Source organism: Blastocystis hominis (assembly GCF_000151665.1).
Source record: "Blastocystis hominis, Singapore isolate B (sub-type 7) whole genome shotgun sequence assembly, scaffold_5".
Taxonomy (NCBI): domain Eukaryota; class Bigyra; order Opalinata; family Blastocystidae; genus Blastocystis; species Blastocystis hominis.
Genome location: NW_013171860.1, coordinates 521,175 through 537,289, shown reverse-complemented (window position 1 = coordinate 537,289; position 16,115 = coordinate 521,175). Strand labels below are relative to the sequence as shown.

Genomic DNA, 16,115 nt, shown 5'->3' with positions numbered 1-16,115 from the left:
CTCTCCGCGGGACTCGTACAATCGCTCAGATAAAAATAGTCCAGTTTTTGGTCCTCTCGCAGCAGCAAACCGAAGTCATACGACAGTCCCTTCCCTCGAATCGCGCGCCACAGCGGTCCTTCGAACCCTGCCAGCAGCTGCTGCGCCACGCGGGCCACCGTTTCTTCATGCAGCGACCGCTTCGCTTCGTCCCGCGCGAAGAAATACGCGCTCGTCGTCTTCGCGTCTTTCATCCCGCACACCGTCCCTTTCCCGCGGGGAAAGTCGCGGCACGGAGTCGCGGAGGGGAAAGGGGAAAGGGAGAAACCGGAGGACGCGGGGAGCAGCGCGTGCGCCGCGAAGAGCTCGCGGGAAATCGGGTATTTCGCGAAGTTGGTCGCGATGAGGAGTCTACAGTGGTTCATGATAATCAAGAAAAAACGCGAAGTGGTCCGAAGTGACCAAATTCCTCCGGATTTCCTCGAGCTCCGCCACAATCGAGTCGTTCCCCGCTTTCAGCTCCGCCACCACGCTCTCCAGAAGGCGTTTCATCCGAATCTACGATGAAACGCCCGTCCAAAAAGCACGTGATCGAAGCAGTTGTAGCAGGACGTTTCGCTGAGCGTCTGTCGTCGCGCCAGAATCCCGCACACATTGTCCCCGTCGTGCACCTGCTCCTCGAGCAGTTTCACCGTGCGTTCCGCGGTGATCAGCAGGCGTTCCGCGGTTATGAAGCTGTTCCTGAGGAGGTCGAAGAGGAGTTTCATTCCGAGAGGGATTCGGTCGGCCTCGACTTCGACGGAGAGTTTGACGAGCTCGCAGAAGCGGTTGACCTCGTAGCCGGCGCAGGGCCGCAAGCCCAGATGCAGCTCGCTGTGCGTCGTGTGTCGGTAGATGAAGTCGATCATGGCCTCGCTGCTGACCACTTCTCCGCTCGCTCCGCGCTGCGGACACTCCAGCAGACTCACCAGCACCAGCGGCAGCAGCCGTTTCGCCCGCACGCTCAGCCCCGACGTCGTCAGAACCGCGGAAATCGCGCAGAAGTCCGACGCCTGCGCGGTCAGCTGCACCGGGTAGGCAAGGCCGCTTCGATTGACCGGGCAATTCCATCGCTACCTCTGCGCCACCTCGCTCGCTTCCCGCTCCAGCGCCGACCGCAGCGCGCCGTCTCCGCCGTCCCACAGATCCGCGATCTCCCCGCGGGACACCACACAACTCGCCTGCCGTCGCACAAAGATCCGGTCGATGGACGGCACGGGGATGTTGGCGATCAATTCCCGCGGGACGGGCCGCTCGTTGGCGTCGACGGCCTGCTCGGTGCGGTTCTCCAGTTCCTCCAATTGCGCGGCGGTGAGCGTCGCGAGGCGCGTCTCCACGATCTGCTTGGCGTCGGCGGCGACGGCGGCGGCGGCGCGGACGGAGGGCACGGCGAGGACGGTGTGGAGAGCCACGGAGGGCTCGGTGAAGAACTGGGCGAGGAGCTGCGTCCAGGTCGGCGAGGACGGAGCAGAACGGAGCAGAGAGGCGAAGGCGGAGTCGAGCTGGAGACGTGCAGAGAGAGCGCGGAGCTCGGAGGCGTCGGAGGTGCGCGGGCCGTAGAGGAAATGGACCAAACAGTCGTCGGCGAGCGTGGAGAAGGCTTGCTCTTCGAGCGCTTGGCGATGCTGCGTGAGCGTGCGGCGGAGAGTGTCGCGCAGACGCGACTCGTTGACGCCGTGCTCGATCTCTCTAGAAGGTTAGGAACGAAAGAGAGAGAAAAGAGGAGTACGAGCGAATCACCATGTCGAAATAGTCCCGAATTTTGGAAGTGTGGCGCTGGTCGACATTGGAGAAGACGAACTCGAAGGCCACGACCGAGTTCTCGTAGAGATTGTACGACACTTCCCCGCACACTTTCTGCTGATTCACGAAAAACTGGCAGAACGGAGAGTTCGTGGAGTCCGTCAGATAACTGGAATGGCAAAAATACCCCCAAAAATACTCCAGCAAAATCGTCAATCGCAGCACTTTGTCAAAATCGTCGATTCGACCGATTCGACCCGAAATCGACACGTAATTATTCGAGCCCTCGCTGCTTCCGCTCGGAAATTCCACGATCGCCTACCCCTGAAACTCCCTCAAAAGGGGAAACCGTGGAATCGGAGGGCGGCAGGTGCTCGATCTGCGATTGGTTCATCCAGGGACGGACGTACGGCTTGGCCATTCGCTGCTGCAGGCGAGGAAGGAAGGAGCGTTCGATTTGCGCCAGCAGGTCGAGCAGCGCGTCGTCGCGCTCGAATTTGCCGCCAACCACCACGCACATGTTCTCGGGGCGGTAGAATTCGCTGTGGAACCGACGGATTTGGTCGATTCGGAGCGATCGCAGGTTCGAAATGTCGCCTCCATAATAGGACGAGTAATGTTAAGTCCCGCCAATAAACAAACAAACAAACAAACAAATAACAAATAAAAAAAGGATATATATCCCGTGTCTCCATAGAGAAGTTGCTGGACTTTTCGGTTCAGAATCTCGGAGTAGGTGTTCTGCACGGATTCCATTTCGCTGAAAACAACGCCTTCGTCTTCACCTTCCCCGTTGATAGAGTGCACCTCGGTGAGAAAGGCGTCTTCTGTTAGGGTGGGGAAGAATATGTGCTGGGTGTTACGTTTACAAAGAAAAAGGAAACGTCAAGATAAATCGGAAGAATCGTTAAAAAGCCTTCCAAACCAGCAACTTCAAGAGAAAAACTAAGCTTAACCTATTCTCCCACTTCTACCATGTGTAATCGATCGAAGTCCATGCGTTTGTTCCCTGAGCAAAGCAATGGTTAGCGATTTGGTCCAGAATTCCCTTATAAGGATAGTTTTCACTCCCTGTATACACCAAATGCTCCAGTAATTATTAAGAAGACAGCTGCACAAATAACATAGGATATAAGTATGCGGAAGACCATCATCCTTGCGACAATAGTCCGTATCCACGATTTCGGTTGCAACAGCCTATACTCTTATTTCTGATTCAAGAACATACAAAATAACCATTCACAATCGTACTTTCGTTGTGCACAGTGAAAACGGTAAGACCCGATTGTGGAAATCGATATAGAGACACATCGTTTTCGTTCACTGTCACTTTCCCGATTAATTGAGCCATTGAGATAGGAAATATGCAAAGTGACAGAAAACTGCAGTATTTTCATTCCCACCAAATCAATCTATTTTGGTCACTATTCTCTCTTTCGACTATATGGGAAGGGATGAATGATAGTGAACTAATTGACCTTGCAAATACAGACAGTGAAGATTCAAGTGTAATTGTATCATCTATTTAAATCCTGTTATGTATAGAATCATACACAGACTTCGAGTAACACATTTTCAGAAGTAGAATTATCTTCTGTGTCAAAACGTATTTCCTCAATTCAAGAAAGTCAATCAACGTTATTATTCAGTGATTTCAATGATGGCTCCACTCCGAAGGATAAAAAACGAAAGATTGTTCCGAATTCACCTCAACTTCGGCAATTGCTGATGAAAAAGATAATAGTGGATCCTGAAACGCTGAAGTCTACAACACTATCAACGAGTCAGGAAGAGAGAACAAATGGGAGTGAAACAAGGTTGCCATCAGTTCCAACAGCGTTTGAAGTTTTGGGCATTACAGAAGAGGAGGATGAGAACAATACGATGGAACTGAAGAAGATGTTGCACTCGGATACTACCTTAGAAACCATTATTTCTCTCTGTTCTGATGAATCTGATAAAGAAGAAGAAGAGGAGTTGGATCAAAGTCATCTTTCCCTCGATCCAGATTCTCTAGAACTCACATCTGGTGATATATCGATCGTGTGTCCCAAATCAAAAGAGGAAAAATCGCAGAAAGGGAAGGAAAAAGAGGAGTTTTCGATAATAAACTTAGCTTCCGAGTCGGAAACAGCGGACGGAACCCAATGTCGAAGTGACTCTGAGGAAGAAGAATCTGACGATATTTCGAGATTGGATGGATTTGTGAGGAATTACGTGGGTCGATACGGAGCTCAAACAAACCGAGTGGAGGGAGCAAAGTCGAATACACGCACGGAGCAAACAGAAAAAACGAGGGAAGCGGAAGTGCAAGCGATCAGTGATTGTTCGCTGTCGGAATCATCGATTGAAGAGGATAAAATGGAGAATGATGACGAAAGTGAATCATTCATAACATATAATCGAATCATAAATGAATCGCCCAATCGAATCATAAATGAATCACCCAATCGAATCATAAATGAATCGCCCAAACGAACTCTCTTTTCACAGAATGAATCACCCAATCGAATCATTAATGAATCACCCAAACCAATCCATAAAACGCCCACTCATTCATCCTTTTCTTCTCCAATTGGCTCGCCTTCCAAAAAGAGGAAAGCCGATCCAATCTCTCGAATCCCTTCCATTTCCTTATCGCAACAATCCAATCCAATGTCTCCCCCTTTATCGCAAACCTCCAGCTCATCTCGACACAGAACACTTTTAGTGGCGCTGGAAGAGGAACTGGCTTACAGTGAATTAGGGAAAGTCATCCTGGACTCCATTCGTCCTCTCTATGTGATTGGTCCGTTTATTCGATCTCCAATCCATGGAGTGTGTTTGGTCATGCGCCAAGTGAACGATGTACTCAAGATGATAGGATTTTTTATTTAGGAATATGTGATGGTCAGCGATTGCATCACACTTGTCATTGATGGAAACAATATGATTTCGCTCATCAAGCAGAATGGATTGGAAGGCGCACTGAAAAGCATTCGATCCTATAGAGAACAGTTGCTCTCAAACGATTCCCAGAAAATGTTCCTCATTCTAACCAACATGCAGGGAATCATCGCAGAACAACGAAAAAAGAGACGAGTACTCTTCCACTTTCATAAATCATCACAAAGGAATCCATCGAGCCATTCACTCGCGATCTCCTCACAGAACTCTACATTCGATTGCGTTTGTATCAAACTATCTCTTTCCTTCATTCCCAGAGATTGTAATATTTCGTGCTTTCCTTGCGAGAGCCATCATTCCGTTGCGGAATGGATTCTCAAAATCCTTCAATGCATTCGAGACGCTCCCTATCAGTCCTTTTTCATTTTTATTAATTCATACACAGATCCCAATTATCCGAACTCGGCGTAATGGCACGAGGCCGAGGTTTGGGAGGCTATCAACTGAAAGAATCAGCCACACCAAGCGAAGCAACGCTCTTTCGAATGCTTCAGTGCATTCCAGGCGTGTCTGCAGCGAAAGCAGCCGCGGTGATTGAGCATTATCACAGCGTTGCGGAGTTGGTGGAAGCATACGAAAGTCTGCCAAGCGAAGCAGAGAAAGAAAAGCTTTTGGTTGTAGGCGTGAAATGGGAAGTCGAGCGTAGGATAAGTTGGGGGGCAGTTCGCGCCAATGGGTTCTTTCACAACGAATCTACACGTGTTTTTGCAGTTTTTCAGATCAGCTGGATATCAAACAAAACGAATGTCGTGTTTGTTTTAAAAAACAGAAGACGACAAACCATTCAATCGACGCATCACACGCGACAATTCTTCGGTGGCTCGATTCACGTCCTACACTTCAACCCATCCTTCTTTCGATTACACTTTCCACGATGATACTTCGCTTACTTGACTTGGATTGATTCAGCGATTTCTTCAGCATATATCGCAGCATCTACTCGTCAATTTCTCACTCCAAAATCACAAGTTTCATGGCGCCCGTTCGATCATTCTTCGATCTTTTCTCCTACAAAGAACAGCAAATTCCCAAACCCACTCGAATCAACTCTTCCAAATCTTCTTCATTCTCCGCATCTTCCACAGTTTCCCCTGTTTCCCCTGTTTCCACAGTCTCCATAGACTTCCCTGCTTCTCCTCCGCCGCCAATAAAAGTGGATTGCGAGGGAGCCATCGACGCAGACGGAGCGCCTGCCTTCTTCTCGCAATCTCTGCACACGAAGTCAATCGATTCATCGTTCAAATCGATCGTCTGTCCCTCGTGTGTTTCGCTCCACACTTTCTCCGCACAATCATTATGAAACCAATCGCAGCATTTCACGCATTGAACCATCGGCAAACGCTCCTCTTCATCGCAATAACACCAGCGTTCTCTGCAATTATGCGAGTACACATTGCACGGATTCCACTCCGGCTTCCCGGGACACAAATAACAAGAATGAAACGAATGACCCTCTTCGGAAACTCCCAACTCATCCAATTGGAGAAAGATTCGGTTTCCACAATCGCATTTCACGTTGTCCTTCACGCCCAACGCGACAACGTCATGGCCTCGATTGGTATGACAGAAATGCGCGCATTCTTCGCACAAATAGCCCACATTATAAAACTTCGACAGCGCTTCGTGCGTCAATTCTGGGCGTTTCGACATCAAAAAGCGATCCAATTGGTCGCGACACGTTCGGCACACAAACACTTGCTGTCTGCACATTCCAAACTGCTCGAAGGAGCATCGCGAATAGTCAGAACGGCGTCCTTGAAGCATCCATTCCTCCACTTCCTCCGTCTCGTCCGCTTCTTTCGGCGATTTCGTCTTTAAAACGTCCGCTTTCTCTTCGATTTCCTGCCAAATCAACTGCGGAACCGATCGAATCGACGGCGTGGTTTGGAGCAGACACGTTTCTGTGTCTGTAGAGAGGAGGAACTGCGAATCGGAAAGCGCCGACATGCAGATAATGGGAGAATCGCTCACCGAAACGGACTGAAGAATCGAGTTGTTTGAATCGATGTAATGAATCGCTCCCAAATCGTCGCCTGCGACCAGCAAATCGTTTATAAAGCAGTTCTGACGGTTGTATTTTTCATTTCTAAATTCGATTCTGTTCGATATGCAACCCACTCGCCGATTTGGATCAGTTCGAGGTTCAGTTCGTGCGTTAAATCAGCTCGCAACACTCCATTCGAGCCGCAATTTATGGTTATTTCGTGATTGTCTTGATTCCAATCTAAGTGTACTGCGTCTTTTGCGTAAAGGAAGGGAACCGAATAAATTGGTGTAGAAAGCTGCCGTGTATCGTACAGAAGAATATGGGTGTTTGAAGTGGAAGCGATCAGACTATTTCAAATTCAAGAATTGGGCCATACCTCTTATCTGGAGAAAGCGAAAATACATTTAAAGAAGAGAGGAGGGGAATCGGACGACTTTCACGATTATCTAGCGAAACAACTACTTTTCCTGCATTTCCCAGCCAGGAATTCATCGTAAGACCCCGCTGTAGCTGACTCAGTACGGAGTCAAAGCTGAAGCTGGAAACATCTTGATGAACCTGCATATCGAGAAGATAAACAGAATGGGATCCCACAGAAACAGCTACTGTATCCGAAACATCGTTGAAACTGCAACAATTCACCCCGCCTTCATAGGTAGGTGTTAGAATATCCAATGGAATCAGTTTTCTGTGCTCATTTAGTTCCTCAAAAACCAAAGAGGCAAAATTGGGGCTTGCCGCTACAATTAGGTTTCGACCGCAAGCAACATCGAAATATCCCACAGCATGGATACTACGCATTACGGCAATCTCAAGCCATATACCTTTTACTCCAACAAGTGGATGCTATCCATTCCTTACTATCTAATTGGTATTGCCCATACCTTCTGTTCTGAATTCGGTTAATAAACGAATCCATGCGAGAAATGGAAAAGAAAAACTATTCAATGAAGGCTGAACTCAAGGAGGAATACGATTATGTTATACTTGGATCAAATTTTGAAAATTCAGTGTTAGCTGGGTATTCCATGGACTTTGAGTCGATTATCGTATAGAGCATTATCTCGAATTGGAAAGCGCGTAATCCTGATAGACAAAGTAAATTTAGTGGATTCGTGGATATTATCTGTAGAACTCCTATTTTGGCTCAAACAATGCAACGTTTTGCTTTTCAGAATTGAGAGCATTTGGAGATAAGAGTATTCAAAATACTGGATTGCCGGAAACGGCCCCCTTTAGTGAGTTGCTCAAATCCCGATTAAATCAATAGAAGCTGAAGAAGTTTTGGATATTTTGAACCAGCCCATTGCAAAACGGACGATTGTGTGGGATAATGACACTTTCGATCTGAAAGATGAAGAACCCATCACTCCGGAGCCAAAATCGCTGTCAGATATTGCGATTCACCCTGTGAGCGATTTCTGGAAGTTGGATTCCATAAGCCATTGGAAGGAAAGCGTACATCATCCCTCCTTCAATCCATTTTCTCTAGCTGGACACGGAATCCGTGCTTCCTCTCCTCCAGAAAAACAATCGTCGCTACAACCTCGATCTAACGAGCGCCCTTCTTCTCTCTCGCGGCGAAGTAGTGAACGTTCTCGCCGAATCCGGCTTGGGTCAATACGCTCAATTCTACCCACTCGTTTCCCTTCCCTTTCTCTTCTTACTTTCCTCTAGAATCGTATCTCTGCTCTCCTTCTCCATGATGAAGCGCCCCGCCTGCTCCCTCTTCCGTGCTCCCGCCAAGAAGTCTTCAGCAGCAAGCTGCTTTCGCTGAAAGACAAGCGACTTCTCTCCAAGTTTATTCAGTTCATCGGAGACAGTTGCGCCAACGAAGACGAAGCGAAGGAGGTCAACGATGTGGAGCTGAAGCAAGGCCGAAGCCTCAGTCGTCCGCAGAACAAAGCGGTGCTGAAGATCGATCTGGATGAATACAAAAACGCTCCGTTTGTGGAGTTTTTAGAGAAAGAGTTCAAGATTTCGGGCGTTCTTCGCGATATGATTCTGTAAATCGCTCAAAAAACTCTCAGACTTGTAGCTATTCGATTTGTCTTGCCGGCTCCGAGTCCACTGTGCTAGGAGACAACCAGGGTACTCCGTGTTCCCATCCCTCATCAATAGAATTCCGGGATTTGACCACTTCGGAGGGCATTTCCCGCGTCCAGGAGTTCATCCAATCGCTCAACATTTACGGAAACACGCCTTTCTTGTACCCAATCTACGGCGGTGGCGACATTCTCCAGTCCTTCTGCCGCATCAACAACGTGTACGCAGGCATCACCATGCTGCAGACCGCCATTCTCTCGCTCATCACCGACGCGGCCAACGAAAAAATTCTCGGGTTGGAGATCGCCAACGAAGCCACACACACAATCATTCGCTGCAAACACATCATCGCAGCCGACGAATATCCCTTCCCTCCCATCGTCAAACCCACTCAAACCGTGGAAACCGTGGAAACCGTGGAAGGAAAGCTGGCACATGGGTTGTATATCGTGAAAGGAAACAACAAAGGTGTTGGAAATGACGAAAATAGCGGGGTTTTTGGCGAATCGAAGGCGAATGAGAAGGATCTGCGCGAATTGGTGGTGGTTCCGGCGTGCGAAGAGCACCGAGCGATTTATTTGTTGATCGTAGTGGCTCATAGAGATGTGAACTGTAGCTTAACAGCGAGTTCAAAGTCACGGCGCCGAACGAGAATTTGATTCTCGCGTTTATGGAAATCGAATCGACTGGCGAAATCGAGCAGCAATATGAGTGGATGGATCGAGCTGTGGACGGTTATTGCGAGAGATTGAAGAGTGAGGAGTGGGCGGATTGTGGGATGTAGGCACGATTCCGATCGAAATGATGTATTCCTGCCACTTCGTGGATGTGTGAATGAAATCGCAGTGTGATGAATAGGTTTCGTATCGCTGCACGGACGCACCGAAGAACTTTTCGTTCCTTCCGACGCGGTTGGAGGGATGCTATTTGTACATGGATCACCGCATGGAGAGAGTGAAGGAGGTCTTCCGGTCGCTGTGTCCAGAATCTTCGTTTTTGCCTCAAGTTGGCGGTTTGGAAGAGGGATGATTGCGTGTAGACGCAGAGCAGTAAGGAAGCAGAGAAGGATGACTCGATGAGTATGGAATTGTCGCTCTTCGATCAGCTGATTAATGAAATTGATAAAGCGGAGTTGCGTGTTTGTTTCATACTTTTGGATGTCTTCTCTGGAGACTTGTGTAATATGCAATAAGGAGAGGGCGAGCATCCAATGCTGTAATTTGCACTTTTGTTTACTCGACTTTCTGACTTCTGTTCATTCGGCTCACTTTGAGAACGCTCGAATCATCAACAACGAGCAATTCAATCTTGATCTCCCTTCTTGCGAGCAGGTACTCCAATCTAAGTACCTTCTTCGTAGATTCATCAAGAAATCGAAACGAGTCTGCAGAAGGATATTATTGGAATGAATAAACCACTTGAAAAAGTTAATAATGCAGCAACTCGTTCCATTTCGGAAATGAGCAAGGGGTGGGATACAACTGCAAGAAAGGAGGAGACAAACCCGAATGTGATGAATATGAGCGAGATTCCACCTCCTCCATCCATTATTAGGAGTGAGAATGATTCGTTCCCTATGATTGTCGATATTTGTAGTAGTATTGTTCTTAGATGGTCAAGCTATTCACTCGGACACTGCGATATCGATTTACGTATTTGCCTCCAACTGTGAAGTCGCGAGTGGTTGCATTCTATCGTGGTTCGGATCCTATTGACGCGATGTATCAGGATTCAACCCTTTTCGAGCGAGAAATAGGACCGATTGTAATGCAGATGGTGAACGTGATAACAGAACGTAACAAGAAAGGAGAGCTGTGGCTGTCTCCTCCCAACACAGAGGCTCGCAAGTTGGAATCAACTTGGAGCAGTGAAAACCGTCTCAAACGATGGGTACGAAACTTTGACTCAAATCTCTTACAATGCGACGACACGACCATCATCGAACGAATTCTTGAGCATGTTTTGAATAATAATCACACTTAAAGAATAGAAAGTTGTCGATGTCACTCAAGTTGACTTTCGTCTATATTTTACTCATATGCGTGAAATGAAATTGTAGCGTAATATAGGCAAAATTAAGCATAGAAGCAGCAACATGCTGGAAGATAAGCGTCAGGTCATCGATAAGGTATGCTCAAAGTGCGGAAATGAGCAAATGCTGCGATTTTCCATCAAAGAATACATTCCAGTGTGCACTCACGACGAGATTTGGGTGAATAAAGATTCTACGGACTATCTTGTGGAATTCACTTGTCCAAAATGCGGTTATCGTTTTCAGTCCGAGTCGTGGATTGAATAAGTGTGATTTTGTGTTTGTATTAAAATCGTCCAAAAATTACAATTCCGAATTTCTGCTATTATTTAATGCATGATCTGGTAATACATAATAACCAGTTTTCCAAAGGAAATCTTTTAAGTTTGGCTTATTGGATAAATAGGAAATACAATGCCAAGTTCAGAGTTAGGATTAGTGCTTTTGCAACTAAAATTGTAGACCTGAAATGTATGCCCTTTGCTATGCATGTGGGAGTTACGTACCTATGGAAGACGTTGGATCTCACGATAAACATTGTTCAGCCACTGAGGAAGAAAAAGCATCTGTATTTTTCCTGCCAAAATTATTTATCTTAGCTAAAAACTGCGCGCTACGAATTTGTACCAGCATCCCAAGTACCAGCTGGGTTCCTCCAACAGAAAAAGCACAAGTTTGGCGCTGGATTCAAGGGTAATCTTTTAAATAGAAAGAAGGGTGGCGATGATTCTGACGATTCCTCTGAAGAGGAAGCGCCTAAGAAGAAGAAGAGTAAGAAGAAGCACGAATCTTCGTCTTCTGATGAAGAGGAAAAGAAGGAAGAGGAGGAGAAGAGAAAGAAGAAGGAAGAAAAGAAGAAGAAGAAGGAGAAAGAGAAAGAGAAGGAGGCGGCTAAGACCGTTGATGTTTCGAGTAATTGTTTGAATATTGAATAATGTTTAGAACTTGTGTTTTTGTGTTCGGGTTGTGGTAAAGCATTCAATGAAGAAGATGGTTATGCTCATTTGGTTGAATGTCCGAACACGACGGGAACGGGAGCTCAATTAATTCGACTGGATGAACCCGAAGAAAAGAAGAAAGAAGAAGAAGCAGAGGCAAAATCTGCGAAAGAAGAAGCAGAACCGAAGAAAGAAGCAGAAGAAGAAGCGCCTCACAGTCCGAATCCATTTGATAATCCATCTGAGTCTGAAGAGGAAGAAAGCGGAACGAACCCGTTCGGTGCTCCTGTGGCTGTGGAGAAGAAAGAAGAAGCTCCTCGTTCTCCGAATCCATTCGACAATCCATCTGAGTCTGAAGAGGAAGAACCCAAGAAGAAGGAAGAAGAGGAAGAAGCTCCTCACAGCCCCAATCCTTTCGACAATCCTTCCGAATCCGAGGAAGAAGAAAAAGAAGTCAAGAAGGAAGAGCCAGAAGAGTCGAAGAAGGGCTTCTCCAGACCCAAGTTCGCACTCAATTCATTCGTGAAGAACGCTACCATGAGCATCAGCAGCAGTCTCGCAAAACTCGCCAAAGAAGAAGACGACGAGAATCCGGATTTTGTTTGCATGATTTGCGGTCGAAAGCTTTCAGCTGAACGAACTGCTTCTCACGCGAAACATTGCAAAGCGCCGAGTGGATACAACGGAAGTCAATTCATGCTGTTGAATAGCGATGAAATCAAAGTAGAAAAGCCGAAAGAAGAAGAAGCAGAGCCAAAATCTGCGAAAGAAGAAGCAGAACCGAAGAAAGAAGAAGCAGAAGAAGAAGAAGCACCTCACAGTCCGAATCCGTTTGATAATCCATCTGAGAGTGAAGAGGAAGAAAGCGGAACGAACCCGTTCGGTGCTCCTGTGGCTGTGGAGAAGAAAGAAGAAGCTCCTCATTCACCGAATCCATTCGACAATCCATCTGAGAGTGAAGAGGAGGAAAGTGGAACCAATCCCTTCGGCGCTGCTCCTGTCGAAAAGAAGGAAGAAGCGCCTCGTTCTCCCAATCCTTTCGACAATCCTTCCGAATCCGAGGAAGAAGAAGAAGCCAGCGGAACGAATCCCTTCGCTACGCCCGTCACACCGGCCTCCGCGAAATCGCCGCAGGGCAACGAGGACAACGGTGGCGACTCCGATAGCAAGAAGAAGCCCGGCTTTTTATCGTCTGGCAAGAAGCAGAAGAGTCTGTTCGGCATGTTCAGTCGCGATAAGGAGGAGCGAAAGGAAGCAGCGAGCTCGCTGTTCAACTCGATTACTGCGAAGGTGTCGAGCACGATGAACAATATCAGCGCGACGGTGACGAATATTGTGAACACGCCGGTGGAGGAGGATCCGAGCGTGATCGCGGCGCGCGAAGAGGAGCGAATTCGATTAGAAAACGCGGAGAGAGAGCGTCAGGAAGAGCTGGAGCGTCGTCGTAAGCAGCAAGAAGAGGAGGAGCGAAAGCGACGAGAAGAAGAAGAGCGCCTGCGAAAGAAGAATCTGATAAAGGACAAATTGGTGACTGGAATTCCGTGCAAGAAGCATTGCAGAAGAGGCAAGCCGCATCTCACGACGATCATTTTGATTGAGCACGCGACGAAGGGACTTGTGGTAGGGGCTAGTGAGCAAATCGATCGTAGATTCAGTGGTACCGAAAGCGGTTCTTGTTCCGCTCGAAGGTCGCGTATCTCCCGCTGAGCGAGATTACGAAGATTGTAAAGGCCGAGAACACGGTGACTCTTGTGGGAAATCGCGAGCTTACGTTGGAGTTCAATACGGAAGCTGAGAAGAACGAGTTCTATGAGTGTTTCCCTCTGCTGAGCGAGAATATAGCAAGGGAGTAAATGTAGTGTGTGAACTATCGAGTTTGTGAACAAACAATGCAATGCAGGAAGAGATTGAACACGCCCTTGAGGTACTGGATAATCTCGTTCATTCCCATCTTCGACTCGCCGTACATTCGATCCACAAACACGATCGGAACTTCCCCGATCGAGTAGTTCATATCGTGAGCACGCACGATGATCTCCATCTGGAAAACATATCCTCGGCTCTCCATGTTCTGCATAATGTTGTTGAACGCTTCCCTCTTGTACAGACGATAGCTACCCGTCAAGTCGCTTACGCCCGGGTTGAGCATGAAGTCAGCGATAAAATTTGCAACGCGCGAAGTCAGTTTTCTCTTAAAGTTCCAACCAAAAACACCGCCTGTGGGAATATAGCGAGAGCCAGTTACCACATCATAGTCACGCTCCTTCTGCTTGCGAATGAACTCGGGCATGTATTTAGGCTAAAAATCATTCCGGATGTGAGTATGAACGTGATGGGACAAGTCAGCATCCATAATAAATACGTAATCACCATGAATCAATTTCATTCCATCCATATATGCACTTCCCAAGCCCAGTTTACCAGTCCGTTGAAGAATCTGGATTTTGTCCTTTCCAAAGATTCTCTATACAATAAGGATTAACGGATACTAAACAGATACCTGCAATTCAACTGCTACTTCATAGGTCCCATCAGGACTGTTATCCTCAACAATGACGATTTCGTAACGATTTCCACTAATTGGATAATTCTGTGAGAGTACCACTTACCTATTCGTCATTGCCTTATCGATCATATAAATGCAGAGAGGAAGGTTTTCTCGCTCATTATACCTTTATGATAAGACCTAAATAGCTTCTATACGTTGGTAATAAAACAGAATATAAAGGAGATTCACTCATTTACTCGATAATCACAGAGATAGTTATCAAAGAGCGTTGGGACCTTAATTAATTGGTAAATGGTACCTAATTATGACTTGAATTCTTTAATAATTGAGACGCGATGGTTATTAATTATATCTTCTTTTAGAAGAAAGATTTTCATAAGAAAAGGGTGATAGAGATACTTTTGTATGTCATGTCTTCATCTTTCACACTATGAAACGTCACCTTGTTTTCGGTAAGTGAAAAACCCTGTCAGGTAGTACTAGGTGAAAAGTATTATACAGATCTTCGTATTAAGGAGAATGGAATAACCAGTTGCAAAATAGATCAATATTCCTGTACTTAATTATCAAAAGTAATCGAAACTGTCTAGATAACTAATATCTGTTCCCTATTGAGTTAAACACACAACTCTATAAACAATATCCCCAAAAAAGCCAAAGAGAGCAGCTTCGTTTCCAACATTTGTTTCGAAAATACAAAATAAGAGGTCGTTATCACAAAGATCAATTGTACCCAGAGGAAGAATACAATGAGGAAACCAAAGAGTTGAGTTGAATGATTGTGCCAGGTTTCAATCCATTTTCAAGTGTGTTCTCAATAATACACAATAGTTAAATAGATATCAGAATAAAATACGAAACATGTATCCCGCGGTTTTTAGTGGATTTTCTCATTATCCATTTTAATCAAAATCTCGATAAACGTTGAGACTATTCTCTTAGGTTTATAGCACTGAAAAATGCCAAAGGGAGAGTACTTAATTATTGAGAGACAAAGTAATTTAATAGAAGATACGACGATGATGCAATGTTTGTCAAATGTCGCGCATGTGGAGTGATCATGGATTCATATCAAGTTGGATCTCATGATAAAGTATGCAAGGCATCCAAAAAGGAAAAGGAGAGAGTATGTGTTTCGTATTTTTGTAAACGTAGGTAAAAATGAATCGGTATGAGTCTATATCTGGGAGAGACCGAAATATTCTGGAAGGTTTAGGGTGAGTTGTTCATTCTGTATGTAATAGTAGAGTTGAAGAGGAGGAAGTCAAAAAAGAATCAAAGCACCACCATCATCACCACAGAAAGAATGAGTCCGGTGCTGAGGAATCAAAGGACACGACTGCAAGCAAGGAGGAAGATGAGGAGGAAGCTCGCAGAAAACGGAAAGAAGAGCGTCGCAAGCGCAAAGAGGCCGAGGCTGCTGCTGAAGCTGCTGCTGCCGAAGAAAAGGCAAAACAGGAAGAGGAGGAAGAGGTTCGCAAGAAGCGGAAGGAAGAGCGAAAGAAGCGGAAGGAGGCTGAAGCAGCTGCCGCCGCAGCTGCCGAGGCTGCTGCTGCTGCTGAAGAAAAGGCAAAACAGGAAGAAGAAGAGGAAGCTCGTAGAAAACGGAAAGAAGAGCGAAAGAAGCGCAAAGAGGCTGAGAAGGCTGCTGCTGAAGCTGAGGCTCATGCTGAGGCTGAAAGAAAACGAAAAGAAGAAGAGGAAGAGGAGGAGAAGAGAAAGAAGAAGGAAGAAAAGAAGAAGAAGAAGGAGAAAGAGAAAGAGGCGGCTAAGACCGTTGATGTTTCGAGTAATTGTTTGAATATTGAATAATGTTTAGAACTTGTGTTTTTGTGTTCGGGTTGTGGTAAAGCATTCAGTGAAGAAGATGGTTATGCTCATTTGGTTGAATGTCCG

General features: G+C 46.4%; 6 protein-coding genes; 3 read left to right on the top strand and 3 right to left on the bottom strand.

Moving 5' to 3' along the window:
- Nucleotides 1-2,151: 2,151 nt before the first annotated feature.
- Nucleotides 2,152-2,912, bottom strand: GSBLH_T00004036001 (uncharacterized protein; the record flags this gene model as incomplete). The annotated part of the gene is made up of 4 exons (XM_013042873.1): nucleotides 2,152-2,613; nucleotides 2,646-2,706; nucleotides 2,736-2,809; nucleotides 2,841-2,912. 4 exons carry the CDS (start codon nucleotides 2,910-2,912, stop codon nucleotides 2,152-2,154), a joined length of 669 nt encoding a protein of 222 aa, XP_012898327.1.
- Nucleotides 2,913-5,465: 2,553 nt separating this feature from the next.
- GSBLH_T00004035001 (uncharacterized protein) lies at nucleotides 5,466-6,357 on the bottom strand (the record flags this gene model as incomplete). Its single annotated transcript, XM_013042872.1, has 4 exons — nucleotides 5,466-5,540; nucleotides 5,572-5,643; nucleotides 5,674-5,715; nucleotides 5,746-6,357. 4 exons carry the CDS (start codon nucleotides 6,355-6,357, stop codon nucleotides 5,466-5,468), a joined length of 801 nt encoding a protein of 266 aa, XP_012898326.1.
- Nucleotides 6,358-8,048: 1,691 nt separating this feature from the next.
- Nucleotides 8,049-8,456, top strand: GSBLH_T00004034001 (uncharacterized protein; the record flags this gene model as incomplete). XM_013042871.1 has 3 exons in its annotated part: nucleotides 8,049-8,104; nucleotides 8,137-8,336; nucleotides 8,372-8,456. The coding sequence occupies 3 exons, from the start codon at nucleotides 8,049-8,051 to the stop codon at nucleotides 8,398-8,400; spliced, it is 285 nt and encodes a 94-aa protein (XP_012898325.1). The 3' UTR covers nucleotides 8,401-8,456.
- A 1,895-nt stretch (nucleotides 8,457-10,351) lies between these two features.
- GSBLH_T00004033001 (uncharacterized protein) lies at nucleotides 10,352-11,039 on the top strand (the record flags this gene model as incomplete). The annotated part of the gene is made up of 3 exons (XM_013042870.1): nucleotides 10,352-10,699; nucleotides 10,731-10,795; nucleotides 10,826-11,039. The coding sequence occupies 3 exons, from the start codon at nucleotides 10,352-10,354 to the stop codon at nucleotides 11,037-11,039; spliced, it is 627 nt and encodes a 208-aa protein (XP_012898324.1).
- Nucleotides 11,040-13,577: 2,538 nt separating this feature from the next.
- Nucleotides 13,578-14,345, bottom strand: GSBLH_T00004032001 (uncharacterized protein; the record flags this gene model as incomplete). Its single annotated transcript, XM_013042869.1, has 4 exons — nucleotides 13,578-14,009; nucleotides 14,040-14,174; nucleotides 14,211-14,286; nucleotides 14,320-14,345. The coding sequence occupies 4 exons, from the start codon at nucleotides 14,343-14,345 to the stop codon at nucleotides 13,578-13,580; spliced, it is 669 nt and encodes a 222-aa protein (XP_012898323.1).
- Nucleotides 14,346-15,227: 882 nt separating this feature from the next.
- Nucleotides 15,228-16,115, top strand: part of GSBLH_T00004031001 (uncharacterized protein) — a gene marked incomplete at its 3' end in the record, with an annotated part of 3,699 nt that continues 2,811 nt past the window's right edge. The window contains exons 1-2 of the mRNA XM_013042868.1: nucleotides 15,228-15,345; nucleotides 15,375-16,008. Coding sequence (XP_012898322.1) covers nucleotides 15,526-16,008 — 483 coding nt within the window. The 5' untranslated portion in view covers nucleotides 15,228-15,345; nucleotides 15,375-15,525.